This window comes from Engystomops pustulosus, chromosome 5, assembly GCF_040894005.1.
Source record: "Engystomops pustulosus chromosome 5, aEngPut4.maternal, whole genome shotgun sequence".
Lineage (NCBI taxonomy): Eukaryota > Metazoa > Chordata > Amphibia > Anura > Leptodactylidae > Engystomops > Engystomops pustulosus.
In genome coordinates, this window is record NC_092415.1 from 150,301,670 (window position 1) to 150,329,611 (window position 27,942).

Below are 27,942 nucleotides of genomic sequence, written 5' to 3' on the forward strand. Positions count from 1 at the left end.
CTCTGCAGGCAATTACATATTTTATGAGGACCAATTTAGGCAAAGACCATTATTTTCAGTGATCCCTTGTCAATCTAAAAAGTCTTTATGCCTGAAGTTAAATGAACAATGATCATAGACGTAAAATGGAAGCTATAGGAACCTGATTACAAAGTAGCATAAGGCTGAAGTGATGGAGTGACTAATACAAGCTATGTGAGATGGGAATAATATACTAAGGAAATCTACCAACAGGATCAAAGATTGTAAACCAATCACACTGACATACTGGTGTGTGTCCCCTCTGGCAGGACTCTTCTTTTAGATTTATATGACATTGTTTTAAAAAAAAAGAAGGATTTGAATATTATGAAAATTAATGCAAATTAAGCAGACTCCATAGATGTTCATTGAGCATGGAGTCCCTCATTTGCATAAGAGTGGAAGAAGAGTGGATCCCCTGCCAGAGGTGGCACACGCCAGCATGTAAGTGTGCTTGGTTTACAATCCTTAATCCTGGTGGTAGATGTCCTTTAACCCCTTCCCGACATTTGACGTAATAGTACTGCATGGCAGGAGGTGCGTTCCCGCAAAATGCAGTACTATTACGTCAAACTTCTGGCCCTGGCTCCTGAATGGAGTTTTAGGGGCATTTAAAGTGAATAGTGTCGCAAAAGTCTTGTGCCGCAAAAAATAAGCCCTTATATGTCAAATTGCCAAAAAAATAAAGATCGTATAGCCAATAAAAAGGGACAATGCATAATCTGCTCTGAATGGCGCAGCTCCCCCCTCAATGCCCAGGCGTATTCCCATACAGCAGGTTACCACCACATATGGGGTATTGTTATACACGGGAGAGATTGGGTATTAAATTTTGTGGAGCGTTTTGGTATTTTATCCACTGAAAATTTGTACATTTTTTGAAAAACACATTCTTTTCGCCAAAAAAAATTTACTTTCAAAATTACATCTGATTTTGTTTTAACCCCTGTAAAACAATTAAAGGGTTAACAAACTTCATAAAAGTTGTTTTACGTACGTTGAGGGGTGTAGTTTCTATAATGGGGTAATTTATGGGGTTTTACTTTTATTTAGGTCTCTCAAAGTGACCTGAAACCTGAGCAGGCCCCACAATAGCAGGATTTTGCGTTTTTTATGAAAATGTGAAAAATCGCACCTAACGTTCAAAGCCCCATAACATCTTACAAAAATAAGAGTATGCATAAAAAACCATGTCCACATAAAGTAGACATTCGGTGAATGTTAGTTATTAAGTATTTTTGCGGTTATGACTATGTATGGAAAAATTAGAACATTTTGAAGTTCGAAAATTAATAATAACTAATAATTAACTAATAATTAGAACTCACGTCATAGATAGATGTACAGAGGATTTTCAGCTAGAGAGTAAATGATAGTTAATGGTATTATACAACAGTGACAGAAAACTAGTCTATTATAGCAATGAGTTGCCACCTGCTCATAATGTGATTGTGACTTCACGCAGTTGGCACAATGCCTACTATTGTAATTTTGTGGATAGACACTAATCTCAATGCCCACTGGGGCTACAGAATTCAGAATTAAAGGGCTGCCCTTGTGATGGTAACATTTCAGCTGCTCCAGCATGACATTGTTCCTTTCATCTTCTCTGAAACCAAAAAAACAGACTAGATAGAGATAAGCAATACGGACTTCCCTATGGACCCAAATAAATGGCAGCTGAGAGCACTTATATACAGCCATGAAATTTCAGCCTCTTTTGCATTCTTAGTAACATAAGCATTGTAGTTACATACTGGCAGCAGCTGTCACTTACATCTTGCATGCTACCTATATGCATCAGATTGAGTGACTCTGTTATTGTACTTAGGCTAAAAAATAAAATATAACTAAACTCTTTACTGAATTTTATCACTTAATAGTCCAGATGACAATCTGTAAACTTTCCAGTAAACTTTGTAGTATACTTTATTTTAAAAATGTGTTAACCTGTCCTGTTCCTCTGCCTTTCTTCCTCCTTCTGTAATATGTACAGCCCCTGGAGATGGAGGTTAGCATATTAAATTATATATAATATATATTTCTAGGTTGCAGCGTGAATAAAAAATCCTCTTTTATTCTTTTGTAGGATTCAGTCAGGTAACCCCGCCTCCTGCAGTTAGATACTGCCGTCTCTCCTGCTGTCAGGTAACCCCGCTTCTTGCAGTCAGGTAACCCCACCTCCTGCAGTCAGGTAACCCAGTCTCCTGCAGTCAGGTAACCCAGTCTCCTGCAGTCAGGCAACTCAGTCGCCTGCAGCCCGACAACCCCCGTCTCCTGCAGTCAGGTAACACCGCCTCCTGCAGTCAGACAACCCCTGCCTCCTGCAGTCAGATAACCCAGTCTCCTGCAGTCAGGTAACCCTGCTTCCTGCAGTCAGGTAATGCCACCTCCTGTAGTCAGGTAACCCCACCTCCTGCAGTCAGGTAACCCTGCTTCCTGCAGTCAGGTAATGCCACCTCCTGTAGTCAGGTAACCCCACCTCCTGCAGTCAGGTAACCCAGTCTCCTGCAGTCAGGCAACCCAGTCGCCTGCAGCCAGACAGCCCCGTCTCCTGCAGTCAGACAAGCCCCGTCTCCTACTGTCAGACAACCCCCGTCTCCTGAAGTCAGACAACCCCCGTCAGCTGCAGTCAGACAACCCCCGTCAGCTGCAGTCAGACAACCCTCGTCTCCTGCAGTCAGACAACCCTGTCTCCTGCAGTCAGACAACCCCGTCTCCTGCAGTCAGACAACCCCCGTCTCCTGCAGTCAGGTAACCCAACCTCCTGCAGTCAGGTAACCCAGTCTCCTGCAGTCAGATAACCCAGTCTCTGGTTGGCTTAATGTTTCGGGTCATTGTCCATCTATATCATGAAACACCAACCAATCAGTTTGTTCCATTTGTCTAGCTTTGAGCACACAGTATGTCACAGAATACCTCAGAATTTATCCTTCTGCTCCTGTCGTGTGTCACATCATCAATAAGTACTAGTGATGCAGTGTCACTGGCAGCCATACATGCCCAAGTATCACTCTACCTCTGCTGCGTACATACAGATGATGTGCATACAAATGCTTTGCCATACATTTTTCTTTCCATCATTCTGGTAGAGTTTGATTGTAGTTTTATCTGTCCAAATAATGTTCTTCCACAACTGTTCTGGCTTCTTTAAAAGTTTATTATCAAAGTCCTAGGAGTATCTCATACACACACAGGCTGCAGGGGGCGTGGCAGCCAGAACCAGGAAGCACATGGAGGAGTCAACACCAGGAGTGTCATATCATTATACAGGCTGTCAGTCATGTGTATAGGAGTATCTCATACACACACAGGCTGCAGGGGGCATGGCAGCCAGAACCAGGAAGCACATGGAGGAGCCAACACCAGGAGTCTCACATCATTATACAGGCTGTCAGTCATGTGTATAGAAGTATCTCATACACACCCAGGCTGCAGGGGCGCGACTACCAGGACCATGAAGCACATAAGGAGCCAGCACCAAGAGTATCACATCATTATACAGGCTGTCAGTCATGTGTATGGGAATATCTCATACACACACAGGCTGCATGGGGAACCAGCACCAGGAAGGTCACATTATACAGGCTGTCAGTCATGTGTATAGAAGAATCTCACACACACACACACACACACACGCTGCAGGGGCCGTCACATCATTATACAGGCTGTCAGTAATGTGTATAAGAGTATTTTATACACACACAGGCTGCAGGGGCTGCCAGAACCAGGAAGCACATAGAGGAGCCAGCACCAGGAGTATCACATCATTATTCAGGCTGTCAGTCATGTGTATAGGAGTATCTAATACACACACAGGCTGCAGGAGCTGCCAGAACCAGGAAGCACCAGGAGTGTCACATCATTATGCAGGCTGTCAGTCATGTGTATAGGAGTATCTCATACACACACAGGCTGCAGGGGGCATAGCCGCCATCACCAGGTAGCACATAGAAGCATTATACAGGCTGTCAGTCAAGCACTGGGGGATGTGGCTGTGCCTCACACTCATGAATAAGCTGGACAGCTGAATATGATAATGACTCATTGTACCCATCTCAGGTCATTTATATACAGCTTTAGGTTCTGATTGTTTAAGTTCACAGGCATGTAGAGGGACAATGTAGGAATAGGGGAAATACTTTCTATTCGCAGTTTATGAAAATAAATTTAGTTTGGAGGATTAATTTGTCTGACAGGTTCTCTTTAAGAAGATTTTCTCTACTACAGTCTTTTGCACCAGATTTTGCACCAGTAATTGGAAATTACATATCCAATTGGCAAAGAGATTGTGAATTTATTCACAACTTTCCAGGAGGAATTACAGAGGGACAACACAATGCTGAGTATTATGGTATAAAAGTTGTGCTCCAGCATTGTTTGTTGTTTATATAGAGACTATAAGGAAAACTGACAGGACTTTTCAAAACAAGAAAACAAAGTCATCAATGTGACCCAATGCCCACCATTTATTCATGTTCTCAATATACATGTATATACTTTAAGGACTAAATGAGATGTTTTACTGTTAAATAATCCTCTTTCACTTGCATAACCCTGATATTAATAATATTAAGTCTACTGCAGACACCCCAAGAGGACATGTAGGACCTTACTAGATATCCTGTAATTTTTGAGTTTTTCCAGGATTGTGATATTGAAGACCTATCCATAGGATATGGATCACTGTTTATTGGCCGCACTTCTAATGTTTTGTGCTCTTTAACACTATGGGGCAGAGTTACTTAACCGGCCCATTCGCGATCCAGCGGAGAGTTCTCTGCGCTGGATTCGGGTCCGGCCGGGATTTATGATAGTAGTTCCTCCACCGTCCACCAGGTGGCGCTGCTGCGCTGAAGTCCGCTGGAATGCCTCGAAATACACCGGCCTATCCTGGATGAAGGTGAGTGAAATTTTCGCGACACAATTTTTTTTTAAAATGCGGCGGTTTTTCCAAATCTGTCGGGTTTTCGCTCGGCCACGCCCCCCGATTTCCGTTGCGCGCATGCCGGCGCCGATGCACCACAATATGATCGCGTGCACCAAAATCCCGGGGCAATTCAGGTACAATCGGCGCAAATCGGAAATATTCGGGTAACACGTCGGGAAACCGCGAATCGGGCCCTTAGTAAATGACCCCCTATTTGTGTAACTCCCAGTTAGCATCTGTAGCAGGTATAGTAATAGTTTTATTCCTCGAGTGCCACTCCATACACATTCCCTTATACCAATGTTCTTGTAAAGATCATTTGTGTCTTAGCAGTGGAATATTTCTCAACTGATATTTTAATACAGTAAATACCTTTAAGGGTCCAAACTTGATGGATGTTGAGGGGGTTATACTACAGAAAATGTCTAAATGCTCTGAGTGCAAATAGGCAACATCATCAATTTTATGCACTTTTATAGTTATACCTATAAAATGTTTTTTTTAATCATATAAACATCATGCACAAAGATATTTGCAGAGATTTTTAAATGCCTAAGGTTAATAAAAGACTCATAATTATAAGTATGATAAGACATATAAAGCAGTTATCAGGCATGTGGATACTGCTATTCTGTAACCCATTTGTCCTAAAGGACAATCCAGTCCATGTTTTGAGCCAAAGCATCAGATGTAGTGTAGGCTGTGTCTGGTCCCTAGACTCCAGGCATTGTCTTACACAGAGCCCTTCACCTGCATCTCTGAATGTATGACTAGGCTGTGCTGTTCAGGATGCCAGCGGTGGATGCTGACTGAGGCATGCTGCAGACACAAGGCATCCCAGCCCCCGTACACACAGCAATCTGAAGGTAAGAAGCCCATGGAGATGACTATTGTATCGCTTTGTATAGTGTTAGTGTCAGCGACAAGAATATTTCATGAATAAAAGATGTAGTTGGAGTTAGATCAGATTTTTTATTAGATCACTATATGTGTGTGTGGAGGGGGGTGTATATATATATATATATATATATATATATATATATACATATATATATATATATATATATATATATATATACATATATATATATATATACATACATATAAATATAAAACATATATATATATATATATATATATATATATATATATATATGTGTGTTTTTTTTCCTTGAAGATGGTATTCCAGATCAATACATTGTATATGTCGTACTATTCATGCATGTGAATAGGCTATCACACCCTCCAGGGAACATGAGGCTCAATAACTGTCAGATGTGAAGTAGAAGGCATTGTACATCCGTTATTTCACATTAAGACCTTTGTGTGGTTTTATTCTTAGGTTGGCTTAAAACTGCAAATAAATATCAAACAAAAAATATCAAACAATAAAGCTGATTCTAACCTACGTTCCATTGGATTCTTTATCCTGGTGACAGGAACCTGATTGCTGCATTCAGCTGCAAGGGTCTTATGTGTGCATATGACAAACCCCCATCCAATTGTCACTCTAGTATGTCCCTATTGCATTTTATCCTAGGGAAAATCTTGACATTTCCCTATAGTAACATTGTATTTCATTTTAGTAACTCTGGAATTTAGATAAGTACTTGGGTAAGATTAAGTGGCACATAATTAGCATAGCCTACAGCATGTCATGAAAGCACCATGGCTACCATTGTCTGGGACACTTCTATATCAATAGTAAAGTAAGGTTCCACATTTTTGTTAGGGTTGTCTATACAGTTAGGAACTGTTACCAATTTTAACAGGTGTAAAAATATCCTCTTTTTTATTTGCTGCTTACACATATTTTGTAGGTCATTATTACTCCCTTCAGTATGAAATAATGATATCTTTTTGCTAACTGGAAACCACAACTTGCCCTTGTCAGATATATCATTTTATTATTCTATATAGTTCTTAGTCCTGCTGTAAATGGCAAAGGATAGTGATTGGATTGTGAAGACTTTAATAGCTGTGCATTCTGCCTCACTGAAAAATTAAACACAATCCATACATTAGACATTAAAGGAGTTTTCCAGGTCTGGCATTAATCATATATCCATTAGATAGGCTATCAATATACTATTGTTGTGGGTCCCAATCTCAGAAATCCCACAATTTGCTGATTCTGGTAGCCTATGCTGTCAGAATCCACCGAGTGAAGGGAACATTGTTTTTCACATGGATCTAGTTACCCCTAACCCTAGTGCGCTGTGTGCCTTATGTCTGAGAAGGTGCAGGGCCTCACTGCAATAGACTACTGGAGTCAATTGTAAATCCGCTGTAGCCTGTTGTCTTTGCCTATTCCCTGCCCTTGTCAGATCATCTTTTCACTAAGTGGCAAAGAAAAGTGGCTAAAAAAACTTCACTCATTGCCCCCGGTAAGACGTTAGTCCAGCTCTGTACTTTGCATAGTGTTCAGTCCCAGGAACTGCAGCTCAGCCCAAATTCCAATGAAGGGGTCACTATTTCCTTCGAGAATAGGGTATTATTAGTTGCCAAAAACCTGTTAGGCAGACGGTTAGGCAGACGGTTTAAATCTACATGTAGTCATAAACATCTGCCATCTTTATATTAAATGGAGCTTCACCGCCCATGTTATAAGTTCAGGCAACAGCTCGTACATGCATACATGGTTCTGCTGCGCTGCATATGTGTAAGCACCTGCCCTCTTCTTTCTATGCCGCCTTGCACCACCAGATGATTACTAATTACTTCTTTTATTATAGACCACTTAAGTGATTTAGTGACCACTAAGATGATAAGACATTTACTTAGGACCTCTGAGACTTGTACCTGTCCAATATCTGGCACAGTTCCCATCTGCTAGAAAAGTGATTGTATCATGAACTTCCAGTGCTGACTATGCGGTCACATGCTAAACCAATCACTTACACTATATAAATCTGAGCCTGACATGTATGTTATATGACATTAAAGTGAAGTGATAAATGACGCTTTTGTCCACTTATCAAAACAACAGACGGGTAATCTGGTGGGTAGCTTTCAGTGGCGTACAATTCTATGCCAGGAAATTGTTTGCAGCTTATTGCCCGTATGCAGGCGCTGAGCGACCACTGGCAGTTTGCGACCACTGGCAGTTTGCTAATAATTGTAATTATTTGTACAGTACAAAAATGGCATACAACTCCTGATACATCTCACCTTAGTGTCCATCTTATAAAATTTTTCTATATGCTCCGACATTGAGCATGAAGAAACTAAAGCTATTCTAACAGGCCCGTGAGTCTGAGGTGGAGGATTTAAAAGGAGTTGTCCACTGACAGCAAATAATTGATATTGTATGATTAATAAAAGGTTATACCTTTTTAATATGAATTCCTCATGGTTTTCGAGATATCTGCTTCTTCAACAAGAAGCTTCATTATTAACTTCCAGTGGATAGAAATATGTCCATAGTCATGTGAAGTCACACAGGTGCATTGGTCATTAGTATCACAGAGATTAACCCCTTAATGACTGCCCTATCGGGATTCTACGGCGGTTATTAAGGGTACTTCTTCTGACGCGACGCCTTTCTACGGCGCCGCGTCAGAAGAAGATTTCGGGACATCGGGTCAGTATAGTGCCGGTGTCGGGCTGTGATATCACAGTCAAGACCCGGCACTAACACCCAGGATCGGAAAAACTCCGATCCCGGGTGTTTAACCCCTTACACGCCGCGGTCAAGCATGACCGCGGCGTGCAAGTGTGTCCCCCGTGGATCGGACCCCCCCCCCGGTGTGCTTACCGGGGGATCCGATCCCTCCTGCCGCTGCCCCGGGTCCCGACGAGTGACCCGAGGCTGTCGGCTCCTCTTCTCACCAGGTCCTGCCTTCCTGGCAGGACCCGGCTGTAAGTAACTGAGCATGCGCAGCATGCTCAGTTACTTACACTATACACTGCAATACAAGTGTATTGCAGTGTAAAGGCTTGAATAAGCGATCGAATGATCGCTTATTCAAGCCAAGAAGTAGAAAATGTAAAAAAGTTTAAAAAAAAAATTTAAATCTTTTTATAATATAATTAAATAAATAAATAAAATAAAAGTCCCATAATCTCCCAAGTAACACATAAAATGCATATACAGAAAATAAAACACAAAAACATACATATTTGGTATCACCGCGTCCGTATTAATCTGTACAATAAATCTAAATCAATATTGAACCCGCTCGGTGAACTACGTAAAAAAAAAACTCGGAAAACTTCCCATAATATACAATTTTTCATCAAACACCATCACAAAAAATGTTCTAAAAAGTGATCAAAAAAAGTTACGTTCCCTAATATGATACGACTGAAAAGAACAACTGTTTTCGCAAAAAATAAGCCCTCAACCAGATCTGACAACAGAAAAATACAGAAGTTATGGCCCTGAAAATTTGTCAATAGTAAAAACAATGCGATTTTCTCCAATATTGGTTTTGCTCAGGAAAATGAAGCAAAAATAAGAAAAACTATATAAATGAGGTATCACCGCAATCGTAGTGAACCAGAGAATAAAGATAAAATATTATTTTTACATTACGGTGAGCGGGGGGAAAAAAAATGCTAACAATCCAAAATAAAAATTGATGATTTTGTTTGTGTCCCCCTTGAAATAGTTAATAAAATCTCAAGAATAAGCTTTAGACTCCCAAAATAAATTATCTATACATTGTCTCTCATCCCATAAAAAATAAGCCCTCATATGTTTGTATTACCAAAAAAAATAAAAATTTATAGGTCGTACAATGTGACAATACAAATCTGCTGTGAATGGCGCCTCCATTCATTCTATACTCGGCCGTTTACCGAGTACAGCAGTTTACCACCACATATAGGGTATCAGTAAACTCGGGAGGAATTGGGCATCAAGCGTTGCAGTGCGTTTCATTATTTAATTTATTCTGAAAATTTCAGTTTTGGCCTAAATGAATGTATTTCCAAAAAAATTCCATAGTTTCTAAATCGCAGGTCCATATTTTTTAACCCATGTGAAACACTTAAAGGGTTAATAGACTTAATAGAAGTTGTTTTACATACGTTGAGGGGTGAAGTTTCTATAGTGAGGTAATTTATGGGGTTTTACTATTATTTAGGCCTCTCAAAGTCACTTGGAAGCTGAGTTGTCCCTCAAAATGTGAGTTTTGGCAATTTTCATGAAAATAAGAAAAATCGCACCTAAAGTTCTGCGCCTCATAACATCCTAGAAAAATGACCAGAAGCATAAATTATCATCCCAACATAAAGCAGATATTCTGTAAATGTTAATTATCAAACTTTTTGGGTAGTTTTACATCTTGTCTGGAAACCAGAACATTTCAAACTTGGAAAATGAAGAATTTTTACAAACTTTTGCCAAATTTTCACTTTTTTTCAGAACGAAATGCAAAACTTATCACTTAAATTTTATAACTAACATGAAGTACAATGTATCACGAGAAAACATTCTCAAAATCACCTGGATATGTTAAAGCGTTCCGAAGTTATAACCAATTATCGTGAGACTTGTCAGATTTGAAAAATCGAGTCTGGTCATTGAGCTGAAAACTAGTGTCGGTGATAAGGGGTTAATCAGAGCTGTGTGTTATAACGGACTGTGCACTTGTGGGACATCACATGACGATGGACCAGTTTATACTCACAGGAAGTAAACAATGAAGCTTCCTGTTGAATGAAAGCAAGCAGAGATCTAGAACACTGTGAGGAATTGATACAGAAAGTATATTGGAATGTTGTAGAACTTTTCATTACACAAACAATCTTTGAGTGCACATTCTGTCAAAAATACTAAAAGTCTTGTTGCAAAGTCTGCTTTGTCTGACTAAATCGAGTACACCTGACAGAAAAACTGATTGTCCATTGCTGTAAATCTAAGCTAAGTGATTATTATTGAATTTGTCATATATCATGACAAATTGTTCCTCCCATGAATATTTGAGCAAAGAACCAACTAGGATTTACCAGTTTTTGTTCTGTCCCTCGCACATAATCACTAACAGTGGTTTGTATTCCAGGGACAAACCCCCAACTTTTAACACCCATTATTTATATATTGTATATAAATCAAAAGGGTAACAAAAACCCTTTTATTTCCAAAATGGCAGGGGAAATATCTGAATGCCCCAGCAAGCAATGGGTATGTGGGACTACTTTTTAGTCTTTGTTCCAAACAATGGTTCCATCTTGAAAGCTGCCATATTGGATATAAAGCAGGTTTTTCAAATAGGAAGTGGTCATATAGCATATCAAAGAAGACAAAAGTTGTCTCAGAAAATTGATTACTGCAATTGCAGTTGGTTTTTCAACATCTTCTGTGGATCAAACGTTATCACCAGAAAAATTCTTGATAGTTTCTCATGCAGGTTCATAACAATCTGATCCAGTGCCTTCACCTCTGTATTCAGCACCATGGACAACGCATCACATAGCTGCGTCTCACAGGGAATACTCACTGGGGGTAACACTAGCCCACATTTATTAAAGTCTTTGTGCCAGTTTTCTGTCTGACTCTGCACTGAAAACAATGCTCAAAGTGCTTGCATATGTATTTATGAAGTGTTTTGTGTCCTGACTGCACTGTGTCCACCGGCTCACAAAATTCGGCACCTAAAGGGATGTTGTGGTGCCAATTCAGCCCGTGTACCAAATTCACTACTGAAACTTGACAGAATTGTGTTGCATGCTCTATGTTAAAGGTGCACCAATAAAAAGATGGTGCACACTTCCAGACCAGTGCAGGGAGTGCCAAATTAATGAAGACCGTGCACCAATAATAATCAATAATTTACACTAGTACATTAGTGAGTTAACCTGCACATAGTGGTCCATTGTCTGGTTCCTACATCTATTGCTGTCCTTCTATCAAAAGCTTCTATGTTTACTTCAGGTAGATAGAAATCAGTCCATGTTCATGTGATGGACACGTAGATGCATGAGCCGTTATATCACTGAAAGTCATCAGACCTGTGCAATACTAGTGGCTCGTGCACCTGTGTGAACATGGACAGATATCCATCCACTAGAAGTAAACAATGAAGCTTTCTATAGGAGGATAGCAAGCAGAGATCTATAAAACCATGAGGAATTGATACAGAGAGTATAATGAAAAATTGTATAACTTTTCATTACACAAACAATATCAACTATTTGCTGAAAGTGGATAACCCTTAAATACTAAAATATCAATTTTGTTATAAACTGCAATACAACTGTATCACAGTAAAATTTCTAAGAAATCTTGAAATCTATAAACCCCCTAGGACTTTGAAAGGGTTAAACAGAGAAGCCAACTTTACTTGCTGCATGAGTCATTTCTAAAAGGAAAACTTTTTACTTTAATAGTTACTGTACCCAGGAAATGAACATTTTAATAACTGCAATTATGCTCTACATATATACATATATATTATAATGCATATATCTACAGAAGTTAAATGGCTCTACACCAAGTAAAAAATCATGAAAAGGAAGTCTCAGTGTTCCTGAAGCCAAAAATATTCTCTCTTCAATTGGGACTGAAACTCATGCAGAAAATCTCTCCAGTCCTCCTACCGCATTTTCCTTCCAGAACTGCCAGCACTGCATTTGTATTTTTAGATATATACGATTTTGCCCTTCAAAACAGAATTAGAATCCGTAATATTTTTCTGCCTGTACTTGCTCTGCCTATCTATATCACAGTGGGGAATAGTAAGGCAAGACATCCTTCACAGTAACAGAGCTATTTGCAGTTTGCCTCTATTGTACATTGTATTTACAGCAGCACATTGTCAGGCAGACTCATTTAAATAAGCAATAAAATAGCTGGGAGCAAGTTAACTTACTGTTATTTAACATTGAGTGATGGTCGGCATATCAGATGTGTGCATGCATTTCTTCTCAGAAGCATTTGTCCTCTTAATGTGCTTCATGATTTACCATTAGAAAGCTATAAAACACAGATGTTGCTTATTATGTTATCAGTGTTCTTGTGAAATTGATTTACTTCTGTCTGCAATAAAAGCAGAGAACACAAGAACAACACTAAAAGCTTCTGTTCAGTTTGTCATAAAGGTCATTGTCATATGTGCAAGGTCACATATGATGAATGGAGCCGGTAGCAGTAATTGTACACAACCGCTTATCCTCAAAAGAGGATCCACCTTGACCGACATTCATGATCCCTACTGCACTAAATATACTTTATCTCTGAGGTAAAAATTTGAGAGCGAATGTTTGACTGACTGTTTGGCATAGTAAGCCCAATTAGTTCAGCCCTAAGACAGTTTCGTCCTTACTGCAGACTATTTTAGGCTCAATCTTAGAGCTTTGGTTGTGTCAGCAGCACCAAGACTGTGACTTGGTAGACTGTGCTAGTAGCGTCGAATTGTACCATGTCACCCATAGAGAGCAGAAGAAGAGTGAAGAAATCAGGAGATAACTTTTGAAGCTGAGTATATTTGGCTGTGATAGACTGTGGTGTGTCCTCATACTGCTGTGCATAGGGATCTGGGGATCTGTGTGAGAAGGTGGTGCAAGCTGTAAGAAGAAGAAGATGGTGATGTTGTCCATGTGAAAACAGGAGGACCTGGGTGTCCTGTCTCTATGAAGTGTAAGTGGACCTGGGGTACAGCTTGCAGAAAAAGGAATAGGACCAAGGGGTGGAATTACTGAATAAGACCCAGGGGTCAATCTAGGGGACAAGGGTTGGTGACTGTCTAGGATGCCACTCAAATAGGGGGGACATAGTTCTGTTTTTATGATGAATCACAAATACTGGTACTGGCTGTTAGAGGTGGAGAAGCACTTGGGATCCATGTTTTTAGAAGAGAAGAGGGACCTGTGGTGGCTGGCTATCTGGGTGACATAGAGGTGCAGGTTGTGTTAGAATGCGGAAAACAGTTGACAAGAATTCCCTTCTTTAAAGTCCTCTCCTTCTCTGGACACTGCTCTGTTCATGTTCCTGACGCTAGTGTATACTACCAGCATCAAATTCCAAACCACAAAGCAGGAGCAGGAGAGGACCTAGGAGTGGTAGTACTAGTCAGAAGTACTCACCGCTACATGGGCTCCTGCACCAATGAGTGCTTTTATCACTGATGGAAGCTTTACTACCTGGTAGGTGGGTGCGGGCCGCAACCTGAGGCATGGTGGGCCACATGCAGACCACAGGTTGTGTAACCCTGATATAAACAATCCCTGTATTCAGCCGGTTGTCAATATAGACTATCTCCACAGATAACTTCAATTACTATTCAAGATTTACTTTTGTGAAAAGCTCAATGCTTGTTATAAATTTTGGAACTGAATGAAAGTGGTTTATGTGTCTTGGCTTTATTGTGACTTGCTGATATGACATAGATTTAATATCTACCAATGTGATTTTCGAAGAAAAGCTGGTTCCTGTCTGTGGTCTAATGTTGATTTCTGCAAGGTCAGAAAGCGTCATGCTTCAGAGGAGCCAGACCCAGATATCGACCACATCTGCAGCTTTTCACTTTCAAATGCCTTTGATCTGTTCAAATCTATTGAGAATGCTCCTCACATTTGCATTCAAAGAAGTTCCTTTTTAAGATGGGAATTTTATCTTGAACCTCCTCCCAAGATTCTCATGGTTAAAGCATAACATCTATACTTAGTAATAGAAAGGAAAATGGTATTAATGATACTAAATGTATAAATCTTTAAAATATGGAACATCTTTATACCAGATTGCTATGCAACACATGGACAGATATTATTGCAGCCATTTTTCTGAAGCTGAGTCAACAATACAAGAGCTGATTACTGAAGTGCATTGTTGTTTATATTTGGACGTTTACCAAATGTACCTTTAACCGAGGCCCTGTTCCTTTATCTGCACTGCAATGCAGAAAATGGAGCTGCTTGCATGCAGTTCTGTCTGGCTGACAAGATTGACCACTACTGATACAGCTTCTCGGTAGTTCCTTTAAAATACAGAAACTTGCTAACTCATCAATTTTCTTTTATGTCTCCAGAGACTGGATCTATAGACCAAGAGATCCAATCCTACAACACTCCAGGTTTCAGTGGCTGCCTATCCAGAGTACAGTTCAATCTTATAGCCCCGCTCAAGCTTGCCTTAAGATCGCGAAATAACTCACAGGTGCAGGTAGTGGGAGAGCTTGTGGAATCCAACTGCGGTGCATCACCCCTGACCATCCCTCAAATGGCTACAGACAACAATCCCTGGCATCAGAACTCAGGTAAGACAATCCTTTACTGCAATTCACAGCATAAAACCGTACTTAAAGAAATATCTTTTTTTTTTTAAATCGGATGCACAACGCAAAAGTAAATTGCTACTAGTAGAGCTTTAGCATTGGGATCAGGGAGTTTTAGGCTAATTCATACCTTACACTCATCATTTTATATGTAAAATACAGGGATATTAGAAAGTACTCTAATAAAGGTCTTCACAAATTTCAAATGTTGCATAATTATTAAGAATAGACATGTTAATCATCAAGATAAATTCTTTATTTGCAATTTTATACTTGGATTTTTAGATGTTATTTTGGTAAAACCTCCCAATCATAAAATTGCTTGACCTAAACGAATGTTGTATTTCCTAAGGCCAAATAATAACTGAATATAGGAGTTGTTAAAAAAAAAAAAAGGTAGTAGGGGTTTTCACCATCCCCCTCCCCCTTCATCTGTGTGCAGATGCCAACAATAGGGAGAGATGCTCTGCATAACATTATGGGCAAGGATCTTTTGTAATTACAGATGGTCTCTATTTGTAAAACTCCCTAGGCTACTGTTTCAGGGTTGGACTGATTTACCCGACTAACAAACAATGCCCTGTAGGATATGGACAGAAAAACAAACCTGGACTTGTCTCTCATTTAGCAGGTCCAGGTTTAGATGGCGATTGATTTTGTAGCCAGTCACTTGCTGCTTTGTTCTATATTTATGGTTGGATTTGCATATATCTCAAATCTAGACAATATTAACGTACTGCCACAGTCCAGGTGGGACATCATGATGAACAGCAAGATTAACCAACGTGTTCGCTCCCACCTTATACCACTAGGAAGCCATGTGTGAGCTGTGTTGTAAATGTGCCATTCTATTTTGTCTTTACATAAATACCTATGATAACAACAGGTTTACAATTTAAAGTGAATGTACACATGTTCTTCAGTGATAGGTGGTGGTCCTATGAATCATTTGATCTAAAAGACCTAGGAAACCCCAGAATGATATTGCAATATTGGGAATATGCAGCTCATCCCAGCCTCAAGTTAGGGAGTTGCAGATGCAGCTGTTCTGTGCTGTTTTATCAGTATTTCAGAGAGTTATACAAAATAAATAACAGAGTGAGCTGCACAATTTCTGTATCTTTGGCAGCTACAACAATGTAAGTCACTGTGCTAAACTGTTTTAATAGCAAATAATTGCCTCTTTAAGGCCAGAGGCACATGTGGCATTTTGAAATTGGTTTTGGGCCATTTTTAAGCAGTCCATTAAAACCTGCATGCGTTTTTGACCTGTTTTACCAATTATCTTAAATCAAATAAGCATGCGCTTTTTAACGAACTGCTTAAAAACGGCCCAAAACGCCACATGTGCCGCCGGCCTAAGAATTAAGGAAACACAACAAGCATAGAACAGTCATGTAAAGTTGCTGCTGAAGTTCCATACCAGCTCAGAGGGCTTTACAACTCTGCATTTACAAGTCTGCTCCCAATTCTTTGAATATTTTGATCTCACCTTTTAGGCCTATGATTTGTATAATACAGAAACAGATGTGTCCACCCTTTACTTAGCAGGAATTGTACATTGCCACATATTAACAAAACCCATAAAAGGATTTCATTAACCACTAGACCACTGGGTGGCCACACATAAACATTTAGAGGATGCCACTCCTGGACAAAACTAATCATTGTATGAGTCTCATGAGAAGAGAAGTATGAAAGAGACACATCTGTGATGAAAGGCTATAAATGTTTCATATGGCCTGAGAAGGGCAGTACATAGCTTTAATTATGAGTATTATGCAGTCCATATCATTGGTGAAACAACTCGCAAACTGAGAAGCGATTCCAGGTCTTAGGCACAAATGGTCGTTCAGAATAATTTCTACACTTGCATCTACTTCTATGTCATAATTGATTTATTTTTTAAAGGTTTGATGTATCAGGGAGATGAAATTCTAAAAATATCAGATATTCAGCTTCACATTTCACACCTCAAGGAACATAACTAACCATTTTAAATAGTTTATTGGCAGGAATGAGTTTAATATGTTCTTTCTGGCATTCTGCCAACACAGCCATTCTTCTTAGTTAATTAGACACAACACATTAGCTTGATGGAATTATATTTACATATTCTACGGTTGGCTAAGTTTAACAAACTGTTTTGGGATCTCTAGATATTTTTTAAAGGTAGATAGATCCAGGAATTCCAGATGTCAAAATAACATAAGTATTAGGTAACACTGACGCTAACAGCTGACGCTGCTGTGTCAACCGTATACAGTAGGCAGCAGGACTTCCTCTAGTGGTGGCTGCCGGTTGCCAGAATTGTATTATTTTAAAGAGATTATCCCACAAAATTATAAACGAGCCATCAATAAAGAGAGGGGGAGACCCTCTTAGTGCAGGGCAGCCTATCATGAGGACTGGAAAAGGTAATCACCATGTATGTAGCCAGCCAGCCCCCAGTAGTATATAGTCAACCAGCTCCCAATAGTATACAGCTAGCCAGCCCCTAGAAGCATACAGCCAGCCTGCCCCCATGTAGTATACAGCCAGCCTGCCCCCATGTAGTATACAGCCTGCCCCCTGTAGTATATAAAGCCAGCCTGCCCCCATGTAGTATACAGCCTGCCAGCCCCCAGTAGTATACAGCGAACCAGCCCCCAGTAGTATACAGCCTGCCAGCCCCCAGTAGTATACAGCCTGCCAGTCCCCAGCAGTATACAGCCTGCCAGCCCCAGCAGTATACAGCCTGCCAGCCCCCAGCAGTATACAACCTGCCAACCCCCAGCAGTATACAACCTGCCAACCCCTTGTAGTATACAGCCAGCCCCTCGTAGTATACAGCCAGCCGCTAGTAGTATACAGCCAGCCAGCCCCCAGTAGTATACAGCCAGCCAGCCCCCAGTAGTATACAGCCAGCCTGCCCCCAGTAGTATACAGCCAGTCTGCCCCCAGTAGTATACAGCGTTCCAGACCCCATGTAGTATACAGCATGCCAGCCCCCATGTAGTATACAGCATGCCAGCCCCCAGCAGTATACAGCATGCCAGCCCCCATGTAGTATACAGCCTGCCCCCCCCCCAGCGTTGGCGAAGAAGAGAGCTGCGGGGAAGAAAGAAGACGGGACGCGCCGACATCAGGGACATCGGGGATCATGTTTCTTACATCTTTACATCAGTACAGGTCACTACTTTTCTAATGATGCTGTTTTTTTAAATAAGAGAAAGGATAGATTATCATTATAATCTGAGGAAAAAGGGGGAAGTTTGATCCTCAGGCGCCTCACCAATCTGATCTACAGTCGCCCATCCAGCTGTTCTCCTGGCTTTGTTCTCTGTATTGATTTGGCATGGAAGGAAACTGGATTCATCTGATCAATGGAGTCTGGCCTCACAATCTAATTTAGATGACCCTTAATAAATCTTCCAGTCATTTGGACTGGTATCAAGCATTCACCCTGGGGGACATCTTACAAGTGCTTGAATACAGTAATAGGGGCAGCACGGTGGCTTAGTGGTTAGCATTACAGCCTTTCAGCACTAGTGACTTGGGTTCATGTCCCAGGGTCAACATCTGCGCAGAGTTGGTATGTTCTCTCCGTGTTTGCGTGGGTTCCCTCCAGGTCCTCCGGTTTCCTCCCACACTCCAAAACATAGTGGTACGTTGATTAGATTGGAGACAGGGACCGATTTGGCAAGCTCTGTGTAGCGCTGCATAATCTGTGTGGGCTATATAAATAAAGGAATTGTTTATTATAAAGTCATATGTAACACACCCCCACTGCTCCTCTGGCTCTCCCCGCTCCCTCTGCCTGATGTAATATTGCTGCAGCACAAAGCTACTGGTCCCTGCTGCCACAAAATTTCTGGCATAAAGAGGGAGGGGAGTGGCCAGAGAAGCAGGGGGGGGTTAAGCAGCCTCTTCCCTGCAAGCCCTTGCAGTCTATTCATGAGGCGGGTGGTCCTAGGTGTTCCCCTCTCCTTACATTCCCCCCCCCCGGATCAACATTCCCACACCATATACCGGCGGCGATTGCCAGGCTTCAAGCCGCAGTCACCGCCTCCTCGGACCACCCCCTCATGAATATGTCGGACCACTGTAAGCTTGATCCAGCTTTCAGATCGCTATGAACAGCAGTGTTTCCTAGCTTTATCAGTATCTTCCAATAAAGCTAGCGATTTAGCACTGCTATTACTGGGGTAGTGTTAGGGTTACTTACTAAAGTAAGCAGCTCCAAGAGGAATTATTCCAGGTGACAGATCCTCTTTAAAGCTCTACTTCACCTACACGGTGACACAACATGCATGGAACACTCTCCAACAGTCTCAAGGTTCTTATGGACTTGTGGCTGCTATAAAACTTAACTCTGAATGACGTTAGCAGCTCAGATAACACCCATACTAAACAAAACACAACCAAATATTTAAAAAAAATGTAAATAAAATCAAATTTAAAAGAAAATAATGCTTATCATTACATGGTATAATCCCCTATACGCCTTTACAACACTAACAGAGTATATGGGTGTTGAAAATCAGCAATGTACAAAAAGAAATGAAAATAGAAAGGCCTGTAATTGTATAAAAGTAGTACTATATATACTTACTAGCTGTAGATCCCAGCGCTGCCCAGGATAGGAAATAACTGCTCTTAGCTATAACAAAGTAGAATGGGTTAACAAAAAATATTTTACATGTATCTATCTCTCCTCTTTCTTACTATCTCTCTCTGACTCTCTCTGTGTCTAGCTAACTGTCACTGACCATCTATGACTGTGTGTTTCAGTCTCTGACGGTCTCTTTCGGTGACTGTCTCTGGCTGTCACTTTGTCTAGGGAGATTTATCAGAAGTGTCCGGGAGCAGAACTGTTCTATTTGCCCATGGCAACCAATCAGAGCTAAAGTTTCATTTTTGCACAGCTGTTTATAAAATTACAGCTGATCTCTGATTACTTTCCATGGGCAACTTGAACAGTTTTACCTCAGACACTTCTGATAAATCTCCTCTATCTCTATATCCCTATCCATATTACCTCACACATAAGCATCTTCTAATCATTGCCTATAGCAACCAATCAAAGCTCAGAGCTCATATTAATGACCTGTGGCAGAATAGCAACGAATCACGGCTGAGCTTCTAACTGCCACAGCAGCTGCAAACAATGGCTTCTGTATATGGTGGGTAATAAGTGGATTTTGGAAAGTGCGGGGTGAAAAGTTCGGCTCAATACCAAGTTTATGACATACATTATAATGAAGAATTAAAATGCTACTGGCCCTTTAATCAGTCCATTGATTTTGAGACACAGGACAGAAGATGGCCAATGGTCACAGGTTCTGCACCTACCTGGGCAGGTCATTTTATCATCATTATGTTTAGCTATAGCCAGTTGCTTGCAGTGTTCCAGTGTGACCAGTGCTATAGCGTCATCTCAGTGAGGCAATGTGCAATGATGTCATCCAGTGGCTCTCATCTTGGAGATAACTCAGCCAACTTCAGAAAACCCATAAAACCTCTATTTTGTGATGTATGAAATTAAGTTTTGTTGTGTTCATTTATTTATAGCATTATGGGTTTTTGTATCAGGTGTTCATATTACTGGAAAAATGTGCCAGTAAACGCTACCCTACTATCCCATAATATACAAGCCCTAATACCAGGGCATAACTAGCAGAAAAAAAATATACATATTTGTACACTCCAATATGTTTATACACTTACACACATTTATACACTTTATATGGTGCCCGGCCGCGGTACGGTGAGCACAACTTGTGTCACTGTACCGCCCACAGGAAACAGATAGAGCATGCTTTATCTTTTCCCATATTTACAGCTGGTACCCCATGCCTCGCTGTGGAGAGGGGAGGAGTAAGCAGCGCTGTTCGCTCTTTATATACCTATATACAACACATACATACAGTTCTACACTTACAAAACATCATAACACATTTATACACTCTTACATAAATACACACATTTCTGCACTCATGCTCAAACATATATGCAGTTATACATTTATACATACAGTATATACACATCAAATACATACACATATAGTATGTATACAGGATATTATTACACATGCAGTATATACACTCCATGCATATGCATGTATTCAGTATTAGCATACCATGTACACACATAGAGAATAAAGCAGATAGATACAGTATATACACACCATATAAACACACATTCCACATATACACATATATTTACAGTATCTTATACAAACCTGCAGCATATATACACACATACAGCATATACACATCACATATTACACACATAAAAACATAAAATAGTACATATCACATATACATTTATATTCCCCTTATATGCATTAAACTAATTGAAGTGGAAAATTCTCCCACTAAGTCACTAAGAAACTGCCAGTAAGCAGAATAACCCAGCTGTAGCTTGCAGGCTCCATGAAGTTTGCTGTTTTCCAGAACATCTGACTGTGTATGTTGTTATTTCCACAGTGAAAATGTTTTAGGCATTTAGTTACTTAGATACAGAAGTTACATTGTCTCTTGAGAATTTTATCAACCCTTCACAACAACTATAAAATTAGTATGCTGTGTGGAGTGGACTGGATTGTCAGTGGATGTTATGTCTACATATTACAGTTTGTTCTGATGGCCAAAAAGGCTTACCATACCTTAGTCATACATACCCAATAGTAGTGTTATGCAACATTGATGGCTGATGGTGAACATCTGGGTGCAGGATATTCCCATCACCGTCTTCCCTCAATAGTCACATTACCTGTGATCAGGGTTGTTTGCTAGTGTTGTAGAGTTGTAAATGTTATTTGAAGTTTATATTTTTATAAAATTCATTGTTTTTTGTTTGATATTTGCTGGATAGTGCAGTAAAAGCTGGGAAATACAGATGTGTCCTTCCTTACATTTCCTCTTGGCTATACCCATATATATATGGGTGTCTAAGACTATTAACTTTTTAAGACATGAGGCAATCAACCACATAGAATACATTAAAAAATCTATTAATACTCACCCCTGATCCTCAACACCTTGATCCTAGTGCTGTCCGTCGCTAGTCTTGATCACCTAGAAAAGAAAGTTATAATTAGCAGTACGGAGTGTGGGGACATGATGTCCGGCACTTCGGGCTGCTAATTATGCATGCCCCTGCTGGGAGAGGGAGGTGATGTCACACGAGAGGCATAAATTCACATCTCTCGCATGACATCACCTCCCTCTGCCGTGCTCCCAATATACGAGAGGGAGGTGGTGGGGTATGCATAATTAGACTGGAGCGCCAGACATCTTATCCCCCATGCTCCATAGTGCTAATCATAACTTTCTGTTAAGACAAATGATGGACATGGCTGTGATCAAAATGAAGAGGAGCGAGGGTGAATATTAAAAGGTTTTTTGTGTTTTTTATGTGGTTGATTTCCTTTAACTGGAATCTTGGGATCACAACGTGATAACTATTTTTAAACAATGTTGTTTATTTCATTAATCAATCAACTGTGCTTGTTCTTTTTCCCTCCCATCCCTTCTCCAGGGAAAGCACTTTTGAAAGTGATCGTTTTTAATTTGGTAATTCAGTGCACTTTCTGTGTACAGAGGGGAAGTTTTTATCTAGACACAATAGCCCACATTTATTAAAGGGGTTTTGCCACGAAAGAAAATGCTCACATCTCAATCCCCTAGTGATGTTAACACAATAAGATTATTTTAACCCCTTAATTTACAATTTTACTCAGATTTATTGCAGTTTTAGCTCATATCACTCTCTATGCTGCTCAGTGTAAAATCCCAGGGTGTGAGCAGGGACTCTCTAAGCAAACACATTACTGTATTATCCATCTAGTTTTGTGAGGTGACAATGTGGTTAGATTATTAGGGTACAGGTGTATATACACTTTCATCTGACTTCTGACATTGTTCTAACACACTGACACAAAGAGATGAGACAGATCAGAGATGCATGAGATGATTACACAGAGGCTGACAGACCATTACACTGATACAATCTGGGCTCACAGATATGTGCCTCCCTCCCCTTTCCCCGGATCACGTATCTCTTTGTAGTTTGCAGCCTCTCTCCGTGCTCACTATGTGCTGGCAGGAAGTGATCAGTGAGTGTCTGTGAGCTCTGTGCAGGGGGCGGGGCTACAGACACACAGCAGAGACAGACAGAAATTCAGATCTCATCCAAGATGGCTGCCCAACCCTATGAGAAGTTACAGGGTCGTGTCTAGAGGAAACTGAAATTGTGTACAGTACGACTGATAGAGACAGGTTGGACCTATATCTGTGAAATGCTGCATTTTTGTTAGTAACAGTGAATTAGAGAATGTGCTATTTTGTTATCCTGAGAAACTTGTCTTCGAGGGAATATCCCTTTAAAGTCCCTGCACCAGTTTATTGTCTGACTGTGAACATTATTTTCAGTGCAAACTGCCTATGTGTGTAAGAGTGTATAAATATGTGTGTGTTTATGTATATAGGAAAGTGAGTATTTATGAGTGTAAAATGTATATTTTTAGGCTCCTATAAGAAGTCTGCTTGGGGGCCCTGTCTCTCCTAGTTACACTCCTGAGGCACATATACACTGACCATTCATAGGTGTTTTATTTTTTATTTTATTCACTATAGAAACTGCTAATTTCCCGAATAATGAAGGACAAGCCATTACAGATGGCGTCAACAGGAATTCTGCAATTATTGGCGGTAAGATTACTTGATTATATTATTATTTTTTGATGAGTAGAAGGAAGAACAAACATGATCTAGAATTTCGGATGATTTAATACTCTATTGCATTGGCAAAATTACGTTTCCCAAGCTCATGGTATATTCTGTAAGTTTCTTTTAATCCCCAAATATATTGCAAATCATGATGGTTAACACTTTTATGTTCAATACAATGGGGCACATTTACTTACCCATCCTGTCACGATCCCCGCTGTGCGATTCACTAAGAATGTGCATCCAATTTCCTGCATGTGTCGATTCCCCGCTGAGGTCCACCGGAGTTCACCTTCTTCTTCCTGGTGCATGTAAGTGCTGATTTTGCGACACAAATTGCTTTTTCTTAAATTCCGCGGTTTGTCCGAATCAGTTAGGTTGTCCAACGTCCACGGCCCCCGATTTGTGTCGCATGCAAACCGCCGCCAATGCACCACAATCTAAACACACGTGCCGAAACCCGGGCAATTCGCACAAAATGGAAAAAAAAAACATGAAACTCGAAGAAAAATATTTTATGATTCTGTGTTGAAACCCACAAAAACTTACTGGCTTGTAACTCTGAAGTGTTCCTGTGATAGCCGTCTTGGTAAGTAATATCACATTCGTATACACTTGTTTGTAACAATATTGTATAGTAGATTAACAATTAACAATATTATTGTACATTGTTTAGTGGCAAAGTGTTCTTTAAGGTTGCCAATCATGCTTTCATCCTATCTACATGACCACCAGGTTTGTAACTGTAGGGTGGGAAAAGGTTGCAGCCAAACTCGGGTCAAGGAGTATTAAGAGTCCTAGAAACTAACAACACAACTACTATATAAATATTAAACAAACAAAAAGGTTTTTCTCAGCTCACCTCCATCTCAAACGGCACAAGCCTTGGGGGCAGTCAATAATTCTGAAAAATTGTGTTTTGAGTCCAGCACATTGCAAAAAAAAATATCTAAAAACACAATTTATTTTATCTTGTTAAAAAGATGTATTTTTGGTACATACATTTTTAAGATGATATAAATAGTCTGCTGGACTCAAAACACAAATTTTCAGGACTATAAAAATATGTTATAGTTTGAGCATCTGGTTCAGATATCAGCCCACCAGCCTCCAAAGACCACGTGAATGCATGTAGGCATGTGTAGTAGTCATAGAACATGTCTCTCCATAGTAAGAATATACTGAGCAGAGGAAGGCAGATGAAAGAAGGAGAATATTGACAAATAAAAAGAAAACTTTCACGTTCAGAAAGTAAAGCATGTTAGGCAAGGAAAAGATACAGGCACATAAAATGTCCGAAGTTCCTACTATGACTGTGACTTTGGGGGTTCTGTGGTAAGAAGAGATTGCAGGATGAAAATGTAATTCCCGTTTTAGGCATAAAAGTGTTTCACATATGATTTGTTTTATAATATTAGCTCTTTCTTATTCTTCAGGTATCATAGCCGTCGTGATCTTCACCATCCTTTGCACCTTAGTGTTTCTGATTCGCTATATGTTCCGCCATAAGGGCACCTACCACACAAACGAAGCCAAGGGAGCCGAATCTGCTGACAACGCTGATGCAGCCATCATAAACAATGACCCCAACTTTACGGAGACCATTGATGAAAGCAAAAAGGAATGGCTTATCTAAGTGTGTTCAATATCAAGGCAGTGGGTTCTGTTGTGTTGCTGGGGACGGCGTCTCACCAGTTCTTGGCATCGGATTTCTCTGTGCAAGATTAGCACAACCAGGAGGCCATGAGGGGCCACTCTATACACTGACAAGTATACAAATCACAAACTTTGATAAAAAAGCATTTGAAAGTAATTTTTAGTTACATCTACAGTCGGGTTTTGCTCCCTCTGTATCTCCCCGTCTGAAAAAAAACAACAAAATTTCAGCTTTTAGAGTTTCAGCATTGGTTTGGGTTTGTCAGTAATATCTGTATTTTTTTGTGTGTGTTTAGAGGCAATCGAATAACTAAGCAATGTTGAAGGGCCAGTTTTCTAAAAATTTTATAAGCCCAGAGATTATTAAAGAGGTCAACATATCTATATATATATACGCAACTGATTATATGTAAACCAATGCAAGTGTTTATATATAATCCGGCACACACAACATATTATTGATCTAGAACTCATCTTCTTCCTTTCTCCTTTTATTATAAAATACTTTTCATTGCATGCATAGGCACTGCAGTAACTCACAATGGTCCAGGGTGGAGCATCACCATGCCAATAAAGAATGTATTTGTCATTTTTTTTTAGAGATTGTTGCTATATTATCAAGCACAGGGATAGCTAACCTGTGACACTGGCACGCTGACCAATCCAGGACTTAGAGGTCAGTGACCGCTATAAAGCCACAAGTTGCCTAACCCTGAAATAAGGGGATATCCTGGAGTAACAAAAAATCTGAATGGTATACATTGCAAACAAAAAAAAAAATATACTAAAATATATTGCACCTTTTTCTGATACTATTGTCTGTGTGTCTTTTTTTCGTCTTTTCTAATACTGCATTCTCATTTTACTGAATTATTTCTGTATCTCAGATTGATGTTGGCAAATAATAATCACTGTTTCATGGAAAGTTGTAACTTTCTAATATTATTTGTAGTGTAGAAGAATAACAGTTCAGTGGTTTGGTTGAGAATTGCAGCTAAGTAGTAATAGGATACCTTAAATCAGTGATGGCAAACCTTTTAGAGACCGGGTGCCCAAACTACAACGAAAACACACTTATTTATTGCATAGTGCCAGCACGGCAATTTAAGTAGTTATTTATTGCTACCTGTCCTACCATAACTTTTAATCATATCGGCTTCTAGAGGACAACAAAACAGTTGAAAGAAGAAGGGCAAATTTGGACTAATGTTGTTGCATCTCACTATGGTCCCCCTCTAGAGGAAGAAGCCTGGAGGAGCTCTAAAGATAATCCTCCCCCTGAGATCAGCATTTCTTGAGTCGCCTGGGACTGCAGGATGATTCTTTGAGTTCTATGTCGAGTGCTATATTGATGGCTTGGGTGCCCAAAAAGAGGGCTCCGAGTGCCACCTCTGGCACCCGTGCCATAGGTTCGCCACTACTGCCTTAAATGGAGCCTGTCATCAGTTGTTGACCTGAAAACCTAATGATAGGTTCCTGTAGCTTTTAATCCCCACACAAACATGTTTTCCCCCAAAAAACTTTCTAGTAATTAAGTTTAAGAAATTACTTTCCGCATTGTCACAGATGTAGTTGTGTCATGGGTGCAGTTCACAGATCCCTCTGAGTCATAGGGGCATATTTACACCGCTACACGTCCGCCTACCCCACTGCATCAATAGGTAGAAGCTTCTTGATGTATCGTGCTGCAAAAATGCAGTGGCTAGGCAATCATACACCGGCGCACTATAAATATGCCCCATAGAGTCAATCCTCACATCTTCTCACCTCACATCTTAATCAGCATTTAGTCACCAACTGAAGATTTGCAAATTTTGCTCAGAGGTTTCTTCTTTGCTCCAGACATGCGCACAGAGTAGTGGATGCTACACTTCAGCTTCACTGTCTCTATGTGCGTGTCCGGAAGAAACCGATAATATGCTTGTATGCATGAGATATGAAAACCACAATCAACTATGTGAGAAGAAGAGTGAGAAGAGAGTTAGGCCCCTTCCACACTAGCGAGTGTGATGCGATGAACTCGCATCACACTCGCAACGCAAGCTGCCGGGAACGCACGGCCCGAACGCTGCACCGCGGGAGTGAACTCAGCATGTCAGTTCACTCCCGCGGTGCAGCGTTCGGGCCGTGCGTTCCCGGCAGCTTGCGTTGCGAGTGTGATGCGAGTTCATCGCATCACACTCGCTAGTGTGGAAGGGGCCTTACAACGGGGGACTCCATGGCTCAACGTCTCTGTCAACAGCCCCAATGACTCAGCGGCATGGGTGGTTATGAGCCTGGTAGATTTTTTAAACTTTATTTTCACCTCAAAGGCACCCGAAGAGGTTTTTGGGGAAAAATGTTTGTTGTGGGTAGTTGTAAACTTCCAAAACCAGCTGTTAAGTTGTTTGGTCAAAACAGTATG

At 40.4% G+C, this 27,942-nt stretch overlaps 1 protein-coding gene across 1 annotated transcript in view; it reads left to right on the plus strand.

The window, feature by feature from the left end:
* Positions 1–26,350, plus strand: part of CNTNAP2 (contactin associated protein 2) — a 1,040,519-nt gene extending 1,014,169 nt beyond the window's left edge. The window contains exons 22-24 of the mRNA XM_072153374.1: positions 14,923–15,150; positions 23,790–23,864; positions 25,319–26,350. Coding sequence (XP_072009475.1) covers positions 14,923–15,150; positions 23,790–23,864; positions 25,319–25,518 — 503 coding nt within the window. The 3' untranslated portion in view covers positions 25,519–26,350. The remainder of the gene's footprint in view (positions 1–14,922; positions 15,151–23,789; positions 23,865–25,318) is intronic.
* Positions 26,351–27,942: the final 1,592 nt, after the last annotated feature.